Source organism: Lemur catta, chromosome 18 (genome assembly GCF_020740605.2).
Source record: "Lemur catta isolate mLemCat1 chromosome 18, mLemCat1.pri, whole genome shotgun sequence".
Taxonomy (NCBI): Eukaryota; Metazoa; Chordata; class Mammalia; order Primates; family Lemuridae; genus Lemur; species Lemur catta.
The window spans coordinates 44074475-44091671 of record NC_059145.1 but is presented as its reverse complement, the minus strand read 5'-3'; the positions used below and the strand labels follow the sequence as shown (position 1 = coordinate 44091671).

The window sequence follows — 17197 nt, the reverse complement described above, 5'->3', positions numbered from 1 at the left end:
GAGCTGTCTTCCAAACACAGAGTGGGACACACCCCCCTCTATTTTCAGCTTTCAATTTTTCCCCCAAAATTTCATCCCAGATGATGAGACTGAGACACATCAGTGTCAGACAGACTCTTCCCCATCTCCTTTCCACCCTTCACCAGCTGTAGCGTGGGCTTCCTTCCCTTCCCCTCCATCCTGGCTTCTTCCTTTCAGAGATGACATCCCCTTCTCTGCCTTTCCCTGGGTCATAATGGTGGAGTGGCTTCAGAGGGATATAATTTCAGGGGCAGAGAGATGAGAAATATATCTATTTGATGTTTTCAAAATATTACTGTCATTATGTTTATTCAGCAAATAATTCCTGTGTGCACAATTCTAGATACCCAGGATGCCATGGAGAACAAGGCAGAGCCCCTGCCCTCATGGAGCTGACCCTCTAATGTGTGGAGACAGATAATAAACGAGAAAAATTTCAGAAGCAAGCAAACAGGGTGAGGGCTAGAGTGAGGGGGTGTTCTGTTAGTTGGGGTGGTCAGAGGAGGCCTCCTCAAGGGGTTGGCAGTGAAGCAGGAGCAGTCCACTCCTTCCTGAAAATCAGAGGATTTTAAACCAGGTGTGTCAGAGCTGAGGCTCAGAGGCCTTGAGGTCCCTGCCTCTGCAGAACTAGCCTGGACAGTATCCGAGGCGAGCTTGGGGCTGGGGATCGGGGTCTCAGCACTGTCTGAACCCCGTTCCCTTGCGCAGGGGCTCAGGTGCTCACTGCTGGCAGAGCAATGGGGAGAGGATGCTTGGCTGGGCGCGGAGAGGCTTGTTTCTTGGGCCTCCACTGCAGCAGCGATCTGGGCTCACAGACTCCATTTGGCCGTGGGGAACAAGAGGGCCCCCCCCGCCCCCCGGCTCAGTGTCCTCAGTGCCAAGTGACAGAGAACAGGCAGCTCTTGAAAAGACTAATATTTACTCTTCAAACGGGAGCTGGCACAGGCTGTTTCCTGCAACTGGCGTCTGGCTTGCCCTGTGGGATGGATGCAACAGGAGGTATGCGGGAGATAGGCAAATGTCCCCTCCTGCGCCAGCATTCAGGACAAGACAATGTCTGCAGGATGGGGACAGCATGTTCCAAGATCCCATCCGACACATCCCATCTCTGCTTGCACACCTCCCGGGTGGAGCACTCCCTGCCTGTGCAACCCCCGCTGGACAGCTCTGTGAGAAAGTTCATTCCAATGTCGGCCCTGTGTTCCTTGCCCCTGGCCCTTGGTCTGATCCCTGGGGCCTCAGAAAATGTTCCTGGGACAACCCCCCAGGGCCATGATGGTCCTGGCCACCTTTACCCACCCACCACTCCCACCGGCCTCCAGCTTTCCTTCCCCAGCCTCACCCTCTGGGCGCTGTGGCCAGAACAGGCTATTTCTGGGGTGGGAGAAAGGCCTTGCCTTGGGGAGCACCTCTTTCCCCCAGCAGCTGTGTCCCTTGTCCTCGTGAGAGCCCTTCAGCTGAGTGCGTGCGTCGTGTGGGAAAGAGCCTTGGCCAGGAAACTACTGGTCAGACGCCCTGAATCTGGGGAGGAGAGAGTCCCTGGTGGCTTGGTGGCCAGAGCCAGCTCCCACCAGCCCGCTTTCCCCTCTGGAGTCTTCTCCTCTCTGCTCTCCGTCCTTCCACATCCCCCATGGCCTCCAGAGCCCTCCCTGACCAACACAGCCCCTGGCCTCGGCTTCAGATGCCCCCTACCCAAGCAGCCCGGCAGGCTCAAACGCTCCGGCAGCACAACGGGGCTTTGGAGTCCCCCAAAGGCCGGCCTTCTCAGTCTCCTCCGGGGCTGGGAACACCCAGGACAAGATCCCCCAAGGGAAATGCAGCCCATCTTGTTCTCCCAGAGCTTTCAGACCTGACTGTTGAGTCTAGAAACCTTCTTTTTTTAAAATTCCTTATTATCCTACACTTAACTCTCATGTTCCTGGTCCCTTGCAGGCACCCATTCCCATGTATTTAACGTGTATCTTTTTGCATATATCCTTACAAAATATTTCACCATTTTGTATGCATCTATTTCTAATCTTATAAACATCATTTTTTACCCAGCTCTGAGTTGTGACGATCCATCCATGTTGTGATGTTACATCTAAATCTGATACTTCTGCCTGCTCCATGGCGCTCCATGGTGCGCACTTAACCTGTCCATGATGGACACACAGGTTGCTTTCCACCAACACAAACAGTGCTTCAGTGAACTCGTCTTCATACATGTTCCCTTAACGATCTGTGTAGGAATTCTCACGGGACATATAACCAGGGGTAAAATTTCCATATCGCAAGGTGTGCACATGCTTTATTTGGGCAGGTACGCTGTATTCGTTTCCTGGGGCTGCCATAAAAACGTATCAGAATCTGGGTGGCTTAAACAACAGAAATTTATTTTCTCATAATTCTGCAGGCTAAACAGTCGGAGATCAAGGTGCCTGATGGCTGTCTTCTCCTTGCGCCTTCACGTGGCCTTTCCCCTGGGCCTGAGTCCTAATCTCTTACGGACACTAGTCCTAACGGACTTGGGCCCACCTACAGGACTTCGTTTTATTTCAATTACCTCTTTTTTTTTTAATTTTTTTTATCTTAACATATTACAGGGTTACAGATGTTTAGTTTACATATGTTGCCCTTGCTCCACCGAGTCAGAGCTTCAAGCGTGTCCATCCCCAGTTTCAAGGGTCCTGTCTCCAACTGCCTCCCCACCACTGCCAGCTCCGCGCGGGGCCCTGCAGCCCACACCCCCACCTTCACCCGGTGCCACCCAGCTTTGCAGGTTTGGCCAAACTCAGAGATGCAATGTGGTACCTTAAAAGTATTTAAAAAATTAAAACTATTGTTTTAATATGTATTTCTCTGTAGATGTAATGATTTTAAATCTCTTCATATGCTTATTAGCTTTTTTGGGTTTTCTGTACATTGCTCATTTTTCTATTTGGATTCCTCTTTCTTGCTGAGCTATGGGAATTGCTTCTGTATTAATCCCTTCAGGCATTATAAATATCTTCCCACATTATTGTAATTTTGCCCATGAAATCCTTATTTATATATAACTAAATTCGTCGATCTCTTTGCCTTCAGGGTTGTGCCCATGACATTTTCGTTTAAAAAGTCCTTTTCCACCACAGGCCACAAAGGTATTCTGCGTGTTCTTTGATGAACTCTATAGATTTTGCCTTTCACATTTGATCCAGCGACATCTTAGGAGCTGACTCAGCTGAGCCAGGCAGGGGTGGCCCCTTCCTCTCAGAGCCTCTCCTCCAGTGGCACTGCCCAAGGAGCTTGGCAGCTGGCCCCCTTCACGGGGCAGGGCCCAGGAAAAAAGAAGGCAACACATTAGCCTGAACTCCTCCCCAGTCCTCCTGCCATAGAACGGACACCTCCATGGGCCAAAATCACCTTTTATTCTTTTTTGAGACAGAGTCTCCCTCAGTCACCCGGGTAGAGTGCAGTGGCACAATCATAGCTCACTACAGCCTTGAACTCTTGGGCTCAAGCAGTCCTCCTGCCTCAGCCTCCTGAGTAGCTGGGGCTACAGGCATATGCTATCACCATGCCTGGCTAATTTATTTTACTTTTTGTAGGGACAGGTCTTGCTTATGTTGCCCAGGATGGTCTTGAACTGGCCTCAAGTGATCCTCCTGCCTCGGCTTCCCTAAGTGCTGGGATCACAGGCGTGAGCCTTGGCACCTAGCCCCCTTTTATTCTTTGTGGCTGCTGCCCCTTGTTCACAGGGGACAGAGCTCTGGGCTGTACTGTCACTGGCTCCCTCCTCTCGTTGCTCAGCTTCCCCACCTGAGCAACAAGAAGGTTAAACCAGATGGTATCTGAAGCTCTGTCAACTCCCAAATCCCAGCACCCAGTAACTCAGATGTTGACTTCAGAAGTTATTGCCTTCCTCTAAAAGATTCTGACTCAGGACAGATGGTATAGTGATACTTGGAGTATGAATTCCCCAGTGTGTTTAGACGATAGTCAGGAGAGGATGGTGCATTTGCTTCCTTTCTGGGAATTTTATCAGCTGCTGCAGGAACGGCCTCTGCAAAAGGGCACAGGCCCCAGGCTGGGAACCTGATGATATGGCCAGCAGCTGCGCCTCCTGGTGGTCATCCTGTGCCTAGGCTGGTCCTGGGAGGTAACAGTTACAGACAGAAGCCCAGAGCAGGGAGCATGCCTGCCCAGGGACCCAGCGGGGGAGGCAGAGCCTGCAAAGGAAGCAGGCCTCCCAGCCCCTAGTGCAGTGACGTGACTGCTCTTTTGGGTGGCGATTATTGCTAACGGCTATCTGAACCCTTGCACCTGTCTAGACTTCACGAGAAGACCTTCTCGCAACAACCCCCTCCCACTGTCAGCCCCACATCATACCATCCAGCAAAAAGGACGCATAACTCAGAATTTTTCACACAAGTGCAAACACGCATGTTAATAAACGCCTTAGAGTTAGTCTCCTCCCACTTCTGGAGCCACATCATTTATTTATATCTACATAGGATATAAATGACTATACCATGTTCTTTACATACATTTACCCAAGTTTAGATTTTACTACTCTGTGAGAGTTTGTCAAAACATACCCATAATTTACTCAAAATAGATCTATGCTGTTACACGAAAACACTAAGAGGCTTGTGCGACATGGACAGCAAGTACACAAAACGAATATACGCAGTAAATGGTTTTGCCCTAAATAGGCCTTCGTATTGTATGCTCTCGATAGAAGGTCCATTAAACAAAATAGAATCCTGGGGGTCAAGTCATGGGAATAATTCACTAAATAATGCTTCTGAAGCAACCCCAGAATCATACAAATGAAAGGGTTAAAGAAGGTCATATGTACCAAGCAGGGGTTGAAGGAACAGAATGGGTTTGTTAATTTTACCCTAAATAAAAGGCGCTTGTGGGCAACAGCTCTGCCATCGGTACACATGGGCAGATGTTTCCATATCCAGCATTCCCAGATTTTACTGACAAGCCCTTTCCACAGGTTCCCTGCTGACGAGGTTTCCCCAGCAACAGAAGTTTGACATCACTGCTCCCAGAATGGGAGAATCAGAGTGCTCCTCATTTGGGTCGAGGATGGACCTTGACGTTTGGTCCAACCAGAAGAACCGGCCTCCTTGGACCCTGGAGTAGACCGAACACCAATGGTACCGCGGGCTCTGTGCCCAGGAAGTGGGAGGCAGGTCCAGGAGGAAGAAGAGAGGCCACACTACCTTTCTAGGGTGAAAGAATGAGGCTGTTTACACTGCAGTATCATAAAACACCTTTTTGTAAAGCCCAGAAGACGTGGCTGTGCTATGGTGCCTGAAGGATACAAAAGAACCTGTGTGTACCAAGTGAACTCAAAGCCTTTCTCCTGCACACAAACAGTGGATTCATCCAGTATTCCCCTCCATTACCACTTTTGATTCCTATAACAGCATGCCAGGGAAGCAGATTGATGTCACCATTTCCCAATGAGGACACTGAGGCCAGATGGGCATTGACTTACCCACTGTTGTCAGGTCCAGCCTCTTAGCAGACTGTTGTCCTGGTTCTTTGGTTCCTTGCTTGAAAAATTCACAAGAAAGGCCAGTGTGACGGAGTGACCACAGACAAGAAGCAATTCTACACACACAGATTTTATTGCAGGAAATAAGAGAGCTATACAAAGCGGGAGTACGTTCCAAAGAGGAACAGGTCAGTCTCCATGAGTGGAGAAAGATGTTAAGGACTCCCAGGTGGTTTCCTTTTACTGGCCTGGTCCAGGGGAGGGCTTACGGGATGTTACCAGATGATTGATTTATATGATTGACAAGTGTTCTTATAACAAAGTTACATGGAAGGCGTTTCTGTGATGGCTGGCAAGGTCTCTTTCTTGATCTGTGTGGTGTCTACCTTATAAAAAATTTTACTGAGTCATAATGGTCTTTATTTTTGTGTGTCTTTCAATATATACATGTTTTATTTTACAATAAAATGATTTTATAAGTTAAAAAAAGCTGCGACTCCACAGGTGTGTGTGCCTCAAAACCTCAAGCTCTTGCTCTTCGTGGTTGTTAGCTACGTTTCCCTGACGTCCCTTCCTCCGCTTCTCTGTCCCCGGGAACTGCCCTCCTGGCATGTGTCTGCTCCTGCAGATTTGGTCCCTTCCTAACACTGTGACACAAGACTGAACAGAAGGGCCAAGCCAATCTCCAGGCCACCTGGTCAGCTGACCAGTGCACTCCTTCCCCTACCTCCTCTCCCAGGGCCACATCTACTTTCTCTTCCTCCACCATTAACCCCAGTACACAGGTAGCGCTTCCCCAGACCCGTGTAGGACTCACGCAAGAACATTTGGAATGTGGGCAATGTCTGAACAAGGGTTTGCCAAGCACATTTGATCACCATAAGCACTCCCATCCCTGCCTGTCCTCACTTGCAAAGCACTGTGCAAGCAGGCAGCAGGTTGTCCGAAGGCTACTGTCCTGCATGTTATAGTAAGTGGCCAACTCCTTTAAGGAACAGCAAACGGCAGCCCTGGATGAAGGTGCAACGTGCAGCCCCTACATGCTAAGGAGCAGCTGCTATCTTCCAGCAGAGAGAGCCTCCAGCTCTGTTCCCTGCCTAGTCTCTGCTTCCGGCACCCCAAACAGCTGGCCTTGCTGCTGGCCTTCTGGCTGTCATCTTTGACTCTGAACAGCGCTGACACCAAAGTGCTCCTCCTCTCCAACGCCTAATTCCTGGGTGGGGTTGGGCCTCAATGCAATCTGCTCCCACTCTGAAGCTCCTCTACCCACCCTATCAATTACAACTAAAGGTAGCTTTCCCACCCCTCCAGAGACTCCAGTTTCAGCCTCTGTCCCCAGGGCTGGAACGTGTAGGGCTGTGATGGAAAGAGGCAGGAGAGCTGGAGAACGGGAGCACCTATGAAAGAAGAGAGGAGCTCAAGGTGAGGCTGATCAAAATGACCAAATGTTTTAATTTCAGCATTTCTCCCGATACCCTTTTCAGCACCCCTTGAAGAACTTTAAAATGTTGGGCCTTGGTTCACAATGCATTTCAACAGAGTTCACAGAAAACGGGGATGCAAAACTGGGAGCCTATGTAACATTCCTCCTGCTGTGGGCAGTGGAGCCTCTGGCACCGAGAGGAAATGCTGCCCCAAGTGTGCCCCAGCTGCCTTCACCCAGGAAGGGAAAGCCAGGTATAGTCTTCATCACAATAAGGCTAGCCTAGGGAAAAGAAAACCAGAATTTACATGTTTCCTTCATTAAAATACCCGGGGAAGGAGAAACCCTTTGGGCTTGGCTCCCTTGGTTGGGAAACCCTGTCTAAGCGAACTAAGCTACACTCTCACCCTAATATAGCAGATGGGACTTAGCACGCTCAAGATCTTGCAGTATCTGATACCAGTAGGCACCTTACCTTTAAAGTTTTGTTTTCAACATGATTTCATCTATTTCCAGATCTAGCACTGTGAGGTCAGTTGGGCAGAAAGCATTTAACCACCAGGAAAACAAAGGTGCTAGAACTACAGTGAGTCCATGGTGGAGTAAAGATGACTCCTGGGATTTGGAACCAGCTTTCTGGCATTAAGGATCACACATTGGGCTACAAATCTCCAATCCTAAGCCACATTAACCCTAAGCCTGGGATTTCCCTTGGATGAAATCACAAGAACTCCTTTCCTATCATTAATCTCTTCCTCTAGTAAGTTGAGGCTTCTTTTAGCTAGATTTTACTTAAACAATGCTTTTGTGGTTATTACTTGTACTGCTTTTCTAATGTATCTTTTTCCTTTTGTTTGCAAAAGTAAATCTCAAACCCCATGTAAATGTTAACTGATTAAGACCACATTCAATCAAGCTTGGATATCTCCACTAGGGCTTCAGTGGGCAAGAAGCATTCACCACGAAGGACTCATCTTCAAGTCTTTACTTTACTACTTGCTGAATGTGGATCACAGGCTCAGACCCCCAAAGCATGGGGGGAACAGGGCAACACCAATACAACACAGGCTTAAAAAGAAAACAATACATTTTTAAGCTGTTCTTATCAAATTTTAGAGCTTTTTTGTGCTTCTAATTTAAAAGAATTTTTCTCCTCTCCTTGGGTTCCCATTCTATTCTACCATCTCTTCAAAATTGTCTCCCAGAAAGACTGAAAATTCACCTGCCAGGTGTGCAGAAAATTATGCAAATGAGTAATCAATGGAGAGACAACTTTGGAGTTTCCATCTGAGGATATTGCCAATATAATTTTCATGTCCAGATACTTTGTGTTTGGTTAAAAATAGAAAATTCTATTATAAGAAAATAAAGTTACTATGGCAACATCTTCCCTACATAGTTCCCAGTTTTCCTTAAAATGACACCAAGGTAGCTCAATAACAATACAATACCAGTGGTAACCAAATATAACTGAATTCTCTAAAACTACATTCTTGCTTTCCCCACCTATTCAATAACTCTTGCGATGGTTTTCCACTTTCAAAAACTACCACAATAGGATTTTTTAATTTACCAAGACCATATAACTCAACCCAAAGTACTCCATGCAATTGTGGTTGCACTAATCAGATTCCAGACTTCTACCAAGGACACTCCAAAGGGCAAACTCCCCAAATGGCCTCCTGAAAGGTATGAGACAACCAGGCATGGTTGGAGGCATGGCCAGGTGTGGTGGCTCACATCTGTAATCCTAGCACACTGGGAGGCCAAGGCAGGAGGACTGCTTGAGTTCAGGAGTTCAAGACCAGCCTGAGCAGGAGCGAGACCCTGTCTCTACTAGAAATAGCAATAGAAAAATCAGCCAGGCATCATGGCGCATGCCTGTAGTCCCAGCTACTCAGGAGGCTGCAGCAGGAGGACTGTTTGAGCCCAGGAGTTTGAGGTTGCTGTGAGCTATGATGATGCCCCTGCACTCTACCCAGGGTGACAGAGTAAGACTCTGTCTCAAAAACAAAAAAAATCCTGGAGGCCTAAGGGATCTTATTCAGAACCATATTTTGGAAAACTATGATCAATTTTTTGACCATGAAAGAAAGTAACTTTCCAGAGCACATATTAATCTTTATAAAGCTTTAAAAAATTAACATCTACTTAACTCTTGTTCATAAAAAATGAGTCCCTCAAGCTAATTACAATTACTGGAAAAGATGTGCAGGAGTAATTAAGTTGGGAGGCCTCTGGGAACAGTACACGGGGCAAAGTACTCATCATCCTTACAATGATAGGCACTCAGCTGGGCTGAAAAGGCTGATGGCACCTCTCCCAAGCGGGCCAGTGAAGTGCCACTGAATCCATGTCATCCACCTACTCCAGTTTGTGGCCAGCTGTAAGGAATCCTGAAATCTCATTTCTGCTCATGCTTATAAGCTTATGATCCAGTAGTAGTGGTTATTCAGTTAATTCTTTAAAAGTTCAGACATACCCTCCAAATAAATATAAAAGATTTCTGTACCTACACAGTCCTACTACCATAAAGGTTATATATAAATTAAACTCAAATTTCTTAACCACTTTCTCAGCTTAAGTTTGCCCTCACCTAAATGAAGTTTACTTTATATCCAAAATATATTTAAATATTCCAAAAGTATATTTAAAAAAAGATAAACAAAATTTATCTAGCTTATATTTATGAACTATATTAAGTTTTTAACTCACCCTGTACTGACCTTCTAAAAAAATAGTCATATTTAGACTGAAAAGCTGATTTGGATTTTAAAGTGGTTCCTCAAAGACAACTGCCAATTACTAAAACTACTGTTATTGAATCTAGTGGCTTATTGCATCATTCAGTATAAAAGACCAAAATATTTCCATTCTGATCTTTTAATAAAGCTCTTTCTGAATGATCCCTTAGAGTCTGCTATCCTATGTGAACCAGCTGAACCACAGATTCTGCTGTAATGCTTGACACAAAACCAAGACTTGGTATCAAGGGACCTCACGACTTCCACTGCAACTGTTGAAAATTCCCAATTCTTGGTTTGTCAGTCCAGTTTTGTTGAAAGAAATTTCAAGGATGAAAACTTGAGGTGAAGTTGAGAAGCAGAAAGGGAAACCTACATTGATCCTCAAAAGAAAATCAAAGAATCCATTCATCACACGCTGTAACCCTCATACTCCACAGTCAGACTGCTTCTCCTGAAGCTGCCTTGTCAGTATCTGATATGAAGACAGAAAAGCCACTCCTATGTGGAAAAGGATTTGCCAGAGGTTCCGCAGCCCATGTAGGTACACATTGCCCAGGCAAATAAACAGCAGCATCAGCACCACCTTCATAGTCCTGGCTGGACTGTAGAACAGGTACAAATAACACTGAAATGAGACCACAAGAGGAAGTCCAATCAGAGATAACAAAATGGTCACAAGGTCAGGTGCAAGATTTGCCTCCAGAGCTGCCATGAACAGCATCATCTCCCTCACATTAGCTTATTAAATTGAATTCATTTCAAGGAAGCTTGGACCCACTGGTCAGGCTGTTAATCACTGGCTGAAAATGAGGATTTGGAAGAGAGAAAGAAAGTGAAATAGGTGTCACAGGAGGAATCAGTGCATGGCAAGTTTGAAAGAAGTTTAAGAAATATAGACAGAAATGCCCAGGCTGTGGGCTATAGAGAAAGAAGGGACACGGGGTATGGGGCAGACAGCCAGGCCAGGAGACCCTAACAAGACTGGCTTCCCAGTGAAATTTTCCTTCAGGGAGCCATGACAGGAAAGCAAGCTGTTGAGAGAAAGCTGTGCTTTTACTGTTTTGGTTTCTCCTGAGTCACAACTACACTGGGTACCACTGTTCCCTTGGGTACTCTCCTTATCATGTCTTTGAAAGCATCTCTGAGTCAGGGAAAGGTCTCTCTACAGCAGGTACAGTGACTGGTATTTTGTGTAGGGCTATCACATAGAAAAGGGGCCATTCTTGTTCTGAAAAAGGTGGCAACAGCATTTGGGTTCAATGTTTGGGGAAAAAAACCAAAACAAAACAGCCCAATCTCAGAACACAGAGCAACGCAACAAAGGCTCGAGCTACAGCGGGAGGGAACTATCCAGGCAGGAACACACTTGAGGGAAGGAGGTGGAACTGTAGGGTCCCTGCAGCCCTGATACACAGCTCTAGGAAACTGCCACTGGCTACAATCAAAGTTTTAGGGACTTGTTTTCTAAAACATGAGTGCATTTTCAATCTTGGGTTGAAAATTTCTTTTTGCATAATCAGGTAATTCTTAAAAAGAAACCATTCTAGGTAGTATGTGGAAGAAAGGAGAAGTGCCCTGAGAACAGAAATTTTAATTTTAAAAAAAGGAGAAAAAAGCTTATGCATGCAGAGAAAGTACTAAAATCCTAGCCCATGTGGAAGACAAGGAAGGAGAATTAGAGTCAGGTTCTTACTAAAATTAACTGTACCTATGAGGGACTCAAAAGCTCCTCTTTATGCCACCCCTTAGTACATAGCTTATTTGAAAATAACTAAATAATAATCAAAGTCTTCTAATTAATGTTCTAATGGTTATTTTAATTCCTAAGAGATGGATTTGAGTCAGGCGGCATTACTATAAAAAAACCCAGCAGTTTTTTGACCTAGTTCTATACATAAAAAAACACAAACACACAGATGTTACTTCCACAGGACACTTCTACACTTGGACTGTCCTAATAATAAACACAGGGCAACACCCTGCCTCACACTCCTCAGGCCCAATTCAATCCCCACTGCAATCTCATCCTTCCTTTCCGGAGAGTAAAATCCAGACTCATGGTTTCTGTTCTGCTGCTGTCAATGGCCCTGTGGCTTTCCCTCTCTGAGCCCAAAGTTCTTCCTCTGTAAAATGAGAGGATTGGACAGGATGGGAATAAGGTCTTTCCACCAAGGCAGCAGTCCCCAACCCTTTAGCACCAGGGAACAGTTTCGTGGAAGACAATTAGATAATTTTTCCATGGACAGGGTGGGCGTGGGGGCGGAGCTCAGGCAGCGATGCGAGTGATGGGGAGCAGTTGTAAATACAGACGAAGCTCTCCCACTGCTGTGTAGCCCCTTCCCTCCCCCTCCCCATTCCTAAGTTTCATGTAAACGATTTTTCCACAGATGGTGGGGGAGCGGTGGAGCTCTGTGGCCTGGTCCCTAACAGGTCACAGAAGGGCTTGGTACTGTCCATGATTTGAATCAAGACTTTGGTGGAACAAAAATTTGCTAATAGTTCCAACAGGGGAACAAAATAAGGCCATGGGTTTAACCTACTTACTAAAATATCAGTGTTTCACCCACCTGGAAAATGCAGGCTACAAAAGGAATAAGAAAAGCCAGAATGTTTCCAATCTCTTCATGGGCAACCTAAAACAAACAGAAAGAACACAAGAAAAGGAATATTTAGATAAAAGGAAACACTATAACATGAAGTACTTTACTCCTTCACTTTGGTATGGTTGACAATACAAATTTCTGGCTGGGTGAAACACAAGTCCCTGCTTATGTATCAGATAAGGGTTAGCATGCAACCATTTTCAATGGCCTGGACACACCATGTGCCCGCCTATCCCCATGCATCTATGCTAAATTTTCACCTGGAATGAGCCCCCAATCCCTTTACCTCTCAAAATCCTGTTCATCTGCGAACACCAAGTTTTCTCTAATTCCTCGTACCCCCACATACTGCTACCTCCTTAGTGCTGCCACAACACTCTGCTTTATGCCACAAGAGTCCCCAAGGCAGGGACTATGCCTTAACCATCTTGTTGGCCAGGCACCTATTCTAGTATACACAGATAGCTGGTAAGTATCAGGTTATGAGTAATCATAAGCAATAAGAGTGGAAACCATACCATACATTGGTCAAAGACAGGATGTGTGGTAAGAGGCAATTACCACTCCTATAACACAGGTCTGCTGCCATTCTCCAAACAGGTCAGTCTATCAGTTTCCTGAGGTTCAACATCAGCCAAGTTTTCAGACTTTAGCCACCACATGCATGGGTATGAGCATGAGTAATGACTATCTGTTTATGCTAATAATGGTTCTATACCTTTTTAAAGTATTTGAAATACTTCAAAATTAAAAAACTATTTTTAAAAAAAGCATTGAAATAGAAAGTTGCTTCGAGATGAGCCAACCAAACAAGGAATTTCCTAGTGAAATATTTCTTTGACAAAGACACAAGGAAGGTGGCATCTGCATTATACAAACTGGACTATGGGACAACCTTTTCCCAGGGAAAAAGAGCCTGAACTTTAAAGTCTGAGAATCAAACTTTTGCCCTGGGGTAAATAATCCAGGCCCTGGAGTGACTCCTGGGGTCCCAAGGGTCACAGGGTAGCCTAACGTCCTTGTAGCAAGCTGTCCATTTCTTACCAATATCCCAGCAGGCCCCTAGGCTTCTTAGGACAACAGACACAAAAGAGCAACTTTCATATTTGTTCAATTTACTACAAAGAATAAAATTCTAGATAAAGTTTTATTTGAATTTAAAAAAATTTAAGGCCGGGCGCAGTGGCTCATGCCTGTAATCCTAGCACTCTGGGAGGCCGAGGCGGGTGGATTGCTCAAGGTCAGGAGTTCAAGACCAGCCTCAGCAAGAGCGAGACCCCATCTCTACTAAAAATAGAAAGAAATTATCTGGCCAACTAAAATATATATATAGAAAAAATTAGCCGGGCATGGTGGCGCATGCCTGTAGTCCCAGCTACTGGGGAGGCTGAGGCAGTAGGATCGCTTAAGCCCAGGAGTTTGAGGTTGCTGTGAGCTAGGCTGATGCCACGGCACTCACTCTAGCCCAGGCAACAGAGCGAGACTCTGTCTCAAAAAAAAAAAAAAAAAAAAGAATTTAAAACCTCAGTACATAACCTTATAAATAAAATGTATCCTCATCAATTTCTTCCATCATATGTCCTTCAATTTAAACTGTAAAAAGAAAAAAAAAGTTACCTGTAAAGAATGTTCTGCAAGGTGAACTCCACGAATGAGATTCAGAGCAGCACACATGATGTTGAGAATGAGGGAGAGGATACCTAGGGCTGTCACTGGTTCCATTCGGAAATTGGGAGCTTCACAATTAAAAAAAATAAGTGTCTAGTGAAAATAATTTCTATATGAAAGAAAAATAAACAAAGACATTAACTAGACCTCCACTAACAATACGTTCATTATGTTAAACACAGAATTACAAACATATTAATTTTAAAAGCAGCAGAAGTTAGAGGGGAAAAAATGCAAGAAATGAAGGACAGAATGGATCTGGGAATCTGAGGTGAGTTTCTTCCAGAAAGAGGCCCTTCTCTGAGCAAGCAAAGCTTCTTCAAGTGTTTAATTTCCATTCTATCTAAAGCAGTTGTTCTCAGTCAAGCCCACCCCACCAAATGGTATTTGGCAACGTCTGGAAACAGTTTTGGTAGTCAGAACTAAAGACAGGGTGCTACTGGCATCTAGTGGGCAGAGGCCAGGAATGCTTCTCAACATCCTAAAATGCACAGGATAGCCCCCCACAATAAAGAACCATCCAGTGCAAAAATGTCAATAGGGTTTAGGTTCAGAAATCCTGATTTAAAATAATTTCTTATGCCACCAGAGAGGACTGTGGCTTTATTTGTGAATTGACTGTCAAATTCTGAAAGCATTTCTATTATACTCCTCAACCCTCAGCTTGTAAAACAATCCACTCTTTTTCTAATAAGGACAATATGCAGTATCATATGTGCTTCTAGAGCTATTCACAGCAAATGTAATTTTTTAAATTCTGAAATAATTGGGAAGAGGAGGAAAACACTGGTTATTTAGGCTACAGGCTGTTTCTAAAACTACAATTAAAACAAATGTTCATTCCCTCTTTAAAGATAACTGCTGAAATTGATTCTGGTTCACAAAATTAAATGGTGTCCCACCCATTCTCTTGCTATACTCTTTTCAAATCATCCTTTCTTGCCCTTACATTTCACACACAAACACACACGCACATGCACACACACAAATACCTAGCCACAATCCAACTGAAGCCTACTGTTAGTGCATTAGAGCTTCCACTGAGCAATTCAAAGTTCTGTTAGAACAGAATATTCTACCTGTAAAGATTCTAGCCTCAGGACAATAGGGTGGGTCAAACCACAGTAAAATGTTCTAGAAAGATGGGCAAGTTGACACTTTGTGGATTTGTTCCTCTTGTCTAAGTGTTTAAAAAACAAAACATATATTACAAAGTTATGCCTGTATTCATATATGGCAAGGGATAAGCTTGGAGTTCAATTACCCAGTCTTCCTTTGACAAAATTGTTTACTCTCAATATAAATTAAAACTTACTGATTGGCACAAGAGCCAAACCAGGAATTTATTGGTTGAAACAAATTAAACCAAAACACAAATTAAGCCAAAAACAGGAACATTTTTAAAACACCACTTTTAAAATTCAAGTAAAGAGTTTAGTACAAAAACAGTTAAAAACAAAACAATTAGACCGTTATAGTGCAGACAGCTCTATATTTCAGAGGATTCAGCTCTTATGCCACTACAGAATTCCTAGAATGTAAATATCCCCTTAAATTAAATATTAGTTTAACTGTAGGTATTTGTAAACAAGGAATGCAAAAAATCATGCTTCATCATATGCTACAGCATTGAGTGGCTAATAGTGTTAATGTCAGACAAAGTCATGGAATGTCAGGACACTGTGATCACCTTCATTAACACCTCATTCTTCAGATGAGGACTCTGAAATACACAGGGACAGAGGGAGCTCCCAGGTCTCATGAACAGCCAGATAATGAGAGTACTAGCCCTGGCTCTGGACCCTGCCCAAACACCCTCATCCCCACAGCTCTCCCTCCAACAAGGAGGGCAGGGATTTCTCAGTGGAGATGTGCAATGTTTCACTAAGTTAGACGATAAGGATTCGTTGTCAAAAATATCTATAAAATATACAAGTATGTACAGTTCAATACATGACTTCCAACAAAAGAGAATGAATCTCCTTTTCAATAAACTTATAAACTTCACTCTGGTTATGAAAACAACTTGCCAAGTCACTCTTCAATTCCTGAATTTCATCATAAGAATAGCCTCCCCTTGGCCGGGTGTGGTGGTTCACGCCTGTAATTCTAGTACTCTGGGAGGCTGAGGCAGGAGGCTTGCTTGAGCGCAGGAGTTTGAGGTTGCTGTGAGCTAGGCTGACGCCACAGCACTCTAGCCCGGGCAACAGAGTGAGACTCTGTCTCAAAAAAAAAAAAAAAAATAGCCTCCCCTCAAACCAACTCACTGTCATAATAGTCCAGCTTTTTTACAATAGCCACCTGGAAACAGGATCAGTCCGTATTTTCCCCAATATATTTTATACCCTCCCCAAAATACCTTTCTAGTAAAAAATAAACTTCCATTCGAAATACATTACATCACTCCATATGCATCAACATCAGAGAACAAGCCACTTACCAGGTTCCAAGTGCCTTGGTAGGTGACCGTTCATCATTCCATTTGCCACATCTGTGTCCTCCACAGTGAGAACCACTGGAGGCTGGAATTCAAGCTCCTCCTGAATTTTTTCCATGCTGTTCTTCATCTGAGAGGAACTTACACAGTTAAAATGCCACTTTATCTTCTGAATGATGCTGTCTGCAAAAAGAAAGCAACCCAAGTTGAGCATTTTCATCAGAATGGATGGTATAAGACAATATGTACAAAATGAAGTTCACATTTTTTTTTTAAGAGACAGAGTCTTGCACTGTCGCCCAGGCTGGAGTGCAGTGACACAATCACAGCTCACTGTAGCCTCAAACTCCTGGGCTGAAGTGATCCTCCTGCCTCAGCCTCTAGAGTAGCTGGGATTACAGGCGTGCACCACCACACCAGACTAATTTTATTTTTTGTAAAGATGGGCTCTCTCGTATGTTGCCCAGGCTGGTCTTGAACTCCAGATCTCAAGTGATCCTCCCACCTTAGCCTCCCAAAGTGCTGAGATTACAGGCCTGAGTCACCACACCCCGCCCAACTTCACATTTCTAAGAAAGTTAGTAAGTTGGCCAAATTCTGAAGAGTGTCAAGTTATACATAAAGGTCAAATGATTACCACATATGAATACCAGTCTGATCAATCTCTTCAAAGAAGAGTGATTAAAATGTGATTGCCTGCAGAGAAGGCAATAACGCAACACAGACCCCAGTAATGAGCAAGTCGGGGGAAAAGGGCTTGAGTCTCAGCTCAGTCACTTCTGATAGTATAATCTTAGGCAATTCATAGAATATTTCTAAGCT

The 17197-nt window shown here is 44.5% G+C and overlaps 1 protein-coding gene across 3 annotated transcripts in view; it reads right to left on the bottom strand.

The window, feature by feature from the left end:
- Positions 1–5611: 5611 nt before the first annotated feature.
- Positions 5612–17197, bottom strand: part of SEC22C (SEC22 homolog C, vesicle trafficking protein) — a 29747-nt gene continuing 18161 nt past the window's right edge. The window contains exons 4-8 of one of the 3 annotated variants that reach the window (XR_006729798.1): positions 16379–16558; positions 13888–14006; positions 12235–12300; positions 10041–10292; positions 6812–6894 (exon numbers count right to left, since the gene is read on the bottom strand). Coding sequence is in view for 2 of the 3 variants with exons in the window: in XM_045529869.1 (XP_045385825.1) it covers positions 10092–10292; positions 12235–12300; positions 13888–14006; positions 16379–16558 (566 nt within the window). In the remaining variant the exon portion in view is untranslated. Of the gene's footprint in view, positions 6895–9735; positions 10293–12234; positions 12301–13887; positions 14007–16378; positions 16559–17197 lie in introns of those variants that run through there. The other 2 variants (XM_045529870.1, XM_045529869.1) reach the window with 2 other exon arrangements.